This window comes from Tetrahymena thermophila, assembly GCF_000189635.1.
Source record: "Tetrahymena thermophila SB210 genomic scaffold scf_8254499, whole genome shotgun sequence".
In the NCBI taxonomy this organism is placed as follows: Eukaryota; Ciliophora; class Oligohymenophorea; order Hymenostomatida; family Tetrahymenidae; genus Tetrahymena; species Tetrahymena thermophila.
The window spans coordinates 1-6,992 of record NW_002476274.1 but is presented as its reverse complement, the minus strand read 5'-3'; the positions used below and the strand labels follow the sequence as shown (position 1 = coordinate 6,992).

Genomic DNA, 6,992 nt, shown 5'->3' with positions numbered 1-6,992 from the left:
TATTAATTACTTTTCTATTTTATTTTCATTATTTTCAACACATTCATTATTTATTATTTTCATAGTAATAATTAGCTTGGTGCAGATGGAGCTAAGAACATTGGAATGAGCTTGGAGAAGTGCCAAAACATAAGATATTTGAATCTGGATCTTAGGTAATTTAACTAACTTTCAATTTATTTAGTTTGTTTTAATTAATACATTTGTGAAATTGAAACTTAAAGCAAATGGGTTTGGAGAATTAATTGATTGATTCACAGCTCATAAATTGTTTTTTGATTTTTTTGTTTAATTTTTTTTGTGCATCTAAATTTATTTGTTTACGAATTGAAACAATTATTCAAAATAATTGCATCAAAATAAATAAATAAGCACTTTTTAATATGTTTAGCAAAATCATTCATTATTAACCCATTTATTAATTACTTTTCTATTTTATTTTCATTATTTTCAACACATTCATTATTTATTACTTTCATAGTAATAATTAGCTTGGTGCAGATGGAGCTAAGAACATTGGAATGAGCTTGGAGAAGTGCCAAAACATAACATCTTTGAATCTGGATCTCTAGTAATTTAACTAACTATCAATTTATTTAGTTTGTTTTAATTAATACATTTGTGAAATTGAAACTTAAAACAAATGGGTTTGGAGAATTAATTGATTGATTCACAGCTCATAAATTGTTTTTTGATTTTTTTGTTTAATTTTTTTTGTGCATCTAAATTTATTTGTTTACGATTTGAAACAATTATTCCAATTAATTGCATCAAAATAAATAAATAAGCACTTTATAATATATTTAGCAAAATCATTCATTATTAACCCATTTATTAATTACTTTTCTATTTTATTTTCATTATTTTCAACACATTCATTATTTATTATTTTCATAGTAATAATTAGCTTGGTGCAGATGGAGCTAAGAACATTGGAATGAGCTTGGAGAAGTGCCAAAACATAAGATATTTGAATCTGGATCTTAGGTAATTTAACTAACTTTCAATTTATTTAGTTTGTTTTAATTAATACATTTGTGAAATTGAAACTTAAAGCAAATGGGTTTGGAGAATTAATTGATTGATTCACAGCTCATAAATTGTTTTTTGATTTTTTTGTTTAATTTTTTTTGTGCATCTAAATTTATTTGTTTACGAATTGAAACAATTATTCAAATTAATTGCATCAAAATAAATAAATAAGCACTTTTTAATATGTTTAGCAAAATCATTCATTATTAATTAATTAACAATTTTCATTTTTCTATTTTAGTTTAATTAAAGAATATTTATATATTTTATAGATTTGATGATTTCGAACACAAATTCAAAATTAAAATTGACAATTGAAAAAAAAATACAAAAAATAAGTATATAATAATATATTTATCTGTAAATAAATATTGATCAATAAATTTTTAAGTATCCATTAATAAGTATTTTTTATATATGAATTTCATGTTCTAAATGTAATTAATCTTATAAAACTGATATATAAATAACAAATGAAATTATTATTATAATGCATAAATACATATATATTAAAATTCATAAAAATTTTTTTTCATTTAAATTAAATTTATCAAAAACTCCGATTTGCATTTTTATAGAATATTTAGAGAACATTTTATAATAAAAAATAAGATAAGCATTTTAAAATTTATGATACCACATTAAAAAAAAATTACATCAATTCTTGATATGAAATAAGCTTATAAAAAGCCAAATTCAACATTAACGGCTTTTAAATTCATTAATTTACTCTAAATATTATTAAATAAAAAAATCAAATTTGTATCCTCTGAATGAATTAATGATAATTTAAAAAACATTTATTTTATGAATTTAAAAAATATAAAATGAAAAAAAAATGATCATAAGATAAATTTAAAATTTGACAAAAAAAGAAAAAATAAACATTAAAACCACTAAAGTTAAAATAAAAAGTAAAACTTGATTTCTCGCTAAGGGTTTTATTTTAATCATGGCATCTAATTAATCATGATAAATAAAAAAAGGATAGAAATATGATTGATGGATCATATTTAAGATTAAAATATAACTGGCATATAAAAGTTTGGCATTTATATAATTTAATAACATGTAATATAACACTAAAAGTTTCAAATTATTTGATCGTTTTTGGAGAAACCAGAGGGTTTGCTTATGAGGATTTAATTTATTTAAGTAAATTTAATTTTTTTATTATTTATGAATAATTTATTTATTTACTTACAAAAATATGAATGATATTTATAAATATAAAATCAATAATAAATTCTATTTATCTATCTATCTATATTTTAGGTTAAAAACACTTTTTCAAAATATTATATAATAAAATATATAATGCTGTTCAAACATTTTATATTAATTCATTCATCCTTTTTTCACCAGTTGTTTATCATTAGAAATCAAAGACAACTAATCTTTTTGATTTACGACACTTGCTTAGTAATTTGAATATTTATGATTCATTCATTGAGCTAAAAATTTTAAAATAAATTTGTGTAAATTTCAAAATAAATATCAAAATAGAATAAACTTTTAAATTTAAAATTATTTTTTAAATAAATAAATAAAATAATATTAGTGGAATAAAAAAATAAAATAAATAAAAGCTGTCAAATAAATTCAATGAGCTTTATTGTTTTTAATTAGTTTTTATAATTAAAAATATCACAATCCAAAACAAATAAACTGTTTTTACTCAAGGTTAAGTGTCAAATTTGAGAGATTAATGCAATTTGCTAAAGCAGAACCTAAGCCTGATGCACCTTCATCACCAATTTGATTCCAACTTTTTAAATATTGAAGAAAAAATATATCATTAAATAGTTAATTAGAAGGAAAAAATGAAGAAAAAATATGAAATAATAAGATTATTTAATTAATAATAAAACTCAAAGTTGAAAATAAAATGATGAGCTAAATTAACAAAGAAAGAACAAAAAAAAGCAAGCACAATAAAAAGAAAAAGAAAAAAGAGCTTTATTGTTTTTAATTAGTTTTTATAATTTAAAATATCACAATCCAAAACAAATAAACTGTTTTTACTCAAGGTTAAGTGTCAAATTTGAGAGATTAATGCAATTTGCTAAAGCAGAACCTAAGCCTGATGCACCTTAATCTCCAATTTAATTTTCACTTTTTAAATATTGAAGAAAAAATATATCATTAAAAAGTTAATTAGAAGGAAAAAATGAAGAAAAAATATGAAATAATAAGATTAATTAATTAATAATCAAAGCAAAAGTTGAAAATAAAATGTTGAGCTAAATTAACAAAGAAAGAACAAAAAAAAGCAAGCACAATAAAAAGAAAAAAGAGCTTTATTGTTTTTAATTAGTTTTTATAATTAAAAATATCACAATCCAAAACAAATAAACTGTTTTTACTCAAGGTTAAGTGTCAAATTTGAGAGATTAATGCAATTTGCTAAAGCAGAACCTAAGCCTAATGCACCCATTGCACCAATTTAATCAATAAAAATAATATTACCCTTTTAATCATAGCAAAACTCGAAATGCTAAATCATTTAAAGAGGCAAAAATGTAATTTGAATCTTTAAAGGGTTTAGCGCAGATGATTAGATTCTATGTAATGGGGTCTATGAATCTGCTTCTTGGGTTGCTGAGGAAGATAATGAATACCATTAAATAGTAAATAAAACACAAAAATAAATCAATAAAAATAATACTACCTTCCTAATCATAGCAAAACTTGAAATGCTAAATCATTTAAAGAGGCAAACATGTAATTTGAATCTTTAAAGGGTTCAGCGCAGATGATTAGATCCCATGTAATGGGGTCTATGAATCTGCTTCTTGGGTTGCTGAGTAAGATAATGAGCGCCATTATATACTAAATAAAACACAAAAATAAATCAATAAAAATAATATTACCTTCCTAAACATAGCAAAAGTGGAAATGCTAAATCATTTTAAGAGGCAAAAATGTAATTTGAATCTTTAAAGGGTTTAGCGCAGATAATTAGATTCCATGTAATGGGATCTATGACTCTGCTTCTTGGGTTGCTGAAGAAGACAATGAATGCCATTATACACTAAATAAAACACAATAATAATAAAATATAAATACCCCTAAAACAACTATAAAATATTTTTTACTTTCTTAATCATATTAAAACTTGAAATGCTCAATCATGTAAATAGGAAATAAAGTAATTTGAATCTTTACATGATTAAGCGCAGATGATTAGATTCCTTGAAATGGGGTCTAAGATTCTGCTTCTTGGGTTGATGATTAAGAAAATGAATGCGATCATATATTAAATAAACAAACATGAAAAATAATATATAAAATAAAATATATATATATATAAAAATTAATACATAAAACTTATTATACAATCACATAAATTAAGATTTATTCTGAGTGCATATATATGTGCGAGTATTTCTATTCTATTCTATTCTATTGCACCAATTTAATTTCTACTTTTTAAATATTGAAGAAAAAATATATCATTAAATAGTTAATTAGAAGGAAAAAATGAAGAAATAATATGAAATAATAAGATTAATTGATTAATAATAAAAGCAAAAGCTGAAAATAAAATGATGAGCTAAATTAACAAAGAAAGAACAAAAAAAAGCAAGCACAATAAAAAGAAAAAGAAAAAAGAGCTTTATTGTTTTTAATTAGTTTTTATAATTTAAAATATCACAATCCAAAACAAATAAACTGTTTTTACGTAAGGACAAGTGTCAAATTTGAGAGATTTATGCAATTTGCTAAAGCAAAACCTAAGCCTGATGCACCTTCATCACCAATTTAATTGTAACTTTTTAAATATTGAAGAAAAAATATATCATTAAATAGTTAATTAGAAGGAAAAAATGAAGAAAAAATATGAAATGATAAGATTAATTAATTAATAATAAAACTAAAAGTTGAAAATAAAATGATGAGCTAAATTAACAATGAAAGAACAAAAAAAAGCAAGCACAATAAAAAAAAAGAAAAAAGAGCTTTATTGTTTTTAATTAGTTTTTATAATTTAAAATATCACAATTCAAAACAAATAAACTGTTTTTACCCAAGTTTAAGTGTCAAATTTGAGAGATTAATGCAATTTGCTAAAGCAGAACCTAAGCCTGATGCACCTTCATCACCAATTTAATTGTAACTTTTTAAATATTGAAGAAAAAATATATCATTAAATAGTGAATTAGAAGGAAAAAATGAAGAAAAAATATGAAATAATAAGATTAATTAATTAATAATAAAACTCAAAGTTGAAAATAAAATGATGAGCTAAATTAACAAAGAAAGAACAAAAAAAAAGCAAGCACAATAAAAAGAAAAAGAAAAAAGAGATTTATTGTTTTTAATTAGTTTTTATAATTAAAAATATCACAATCCAAAACAAATAAATTGTTTTTACCAAAGGTTAAGTGTCAAATTTGAGAGATTAATGCAATTTGCTAAAGCAGAACCTAAGCCTGATGCACCTTCATCACCAATTTAATTGTAACTTTTTAAATATTGAAGAAAAAATATATCATTAAATAGTGAATTAGAAGGAAAAAATGAAGAAAAAATATGAAATAATAAGATTAATTAATTAATAATAAAACTCAAAGTTGAAAATAAAATGATGAGCTAAATTAACAAAGAAAGAACAAAAAAAAGCAATCACAATAAAAAGAAAAAGAAAAAAGAGCTTTATTGTTTTTAATTAGTTTTTATAATTTAAAATATCACAATCCAAAACAAATAAACAGTTTTTACGTAAGGTCAAGTGTCAAATTTGAGAGATTAATGCAATTTGCTAAAGCAGAACCTAAGCCTGATGCACCTTCATCACCAATTTAATTTCCACTTTTTAAATGAAGAAAAAATATATCCTTAAATAGTTAATTAGTAGGAAAAAATGAAGAAAAAATATGAAATAATAAGATTAATTAATTAATAATAAAACTCAAAGTTGAAAATAAAATGATGAGCTAAATTAACAAAGAAAGAACAAAAAAAAGCAAGCACAATAAAAAGAAAAAGAAAAAAGAGCTTTATTGTTTTTAATTAGTTTTTATAATTTAAAATATCACAATCCAAAACAAATAAACTGTTTTTACCTAAGTTTAAGTGTCAAATTTGAGAGATTAATGCAATTTGCTAAAGCAGAACCTAAGCCTGATGCACCTTCATCACCAATTTAATTTTCACTTTTTAAATATTGAAGAAAAAATATATCATTAAATAGTTAATTAGAAGGAAAAAATGAAGAAAAAATATGAAATAATAAGATTAATTAATTAATAATAAAACTAAAAGTTGAAAATAAAATGATGAGCTAAATTAACAAAGAAAGAACAAAAAAAAGCAAGCACAATAAAAAAAAAAAAAAAAGAGCTTTATTGTTTTTAATTAGTTTTTATAATTAAAAATATCACAATCCAAAACAAATAAACAGTTTTTACGTAAGGTCAAGTGTCAAATTTGAGAGATTAATGCAATTTGCTAAAGCAGAACCTAAGCCTGATGCACCTTCATCACCAATTTAATTTCCACTTTTTAAATGAAGAAAAAATATATCATTAAATAGTTAATTAGAAGGAAAAAATGAAGAAAAAATATGAAATAATAAGATTAATTAATTAATAATAAAACTCAAAGTTGAAAATAAAATGATGAGCTAAATTAACAAAGAAAGAACAAAAAAAAGCAAGCACAATAAAAAGAAAAAGAAAAAAGAGCTTTATTGTTTTTAATTAGTTTTTATAATTTAAAATATCACAATCCAAAACAAATAAACAGTTTTTACGTAAGGCCAAGTGTCAAATTTGAGAGATTAATGCAATTTGCTAAAGCAGAACCTAAGCCTGATGCACCTTCATCACCAATTTAATTTCCACTTTTTAAATGAAGAAAAAATATATCATTAAATAGTTAATTAGAAGGAAAAAATGAAGAAAAAATATGAAATAATAAGATTAATTAATTAATAATAAAACTCAAAGTTGTTA

General features: G+C 21.6%; 2 protein-coding genes across 2 annotated transcripts; both read right to left on the bottom strand. All coding sequences in view use genetic code 6, as the record gives it.

Moving 5' to 3' along the window:
• Window positions 1-2,679: 2,679 nt before the first annotated feature.
• On the bottom strand, window positions 2,680-3,469 carry TTHERM_01659050 (hypothetical protein; the record flags this gene model as incomplete). Its single annotated transcript, XM_001029253.3, has 3 exons — window positions 2,680-2,800; window positions 3,058-3,147; window positions 3,399-3,469. 3 exons carry the CDS (start codon window positions 3,467-3,469, stop codon window positions 2,680-2,682), a joined length of 282 nt encoding a protein of 93 aa, XP_001029253.3.
• Window positions 3,470-4,708: 1,239 nt separating this feature from the next.
• On the bottom strand, window positions 4,709-6,880 carry TTHERM_001659049 (hypothetical protein; the record flags this gene model as incomplete). Its single annotated transcript, XM_012799160.1, has 7 exons — window positions 4,709-4,807; window positions 5,063-5,152; window positions 5,411-5,500; window positions 5,758-5,847; window positions 6,102-6,191; window positions 6,447-6,536; window positions 6,791-6,880. Coding segments are annotated over 7 exons (639 nt in total), but the record flags the coding sequence as incomplete, so codon positions are not given.
• Window positions 6,881-6,992: the final 112 nt, after the last annotated feature.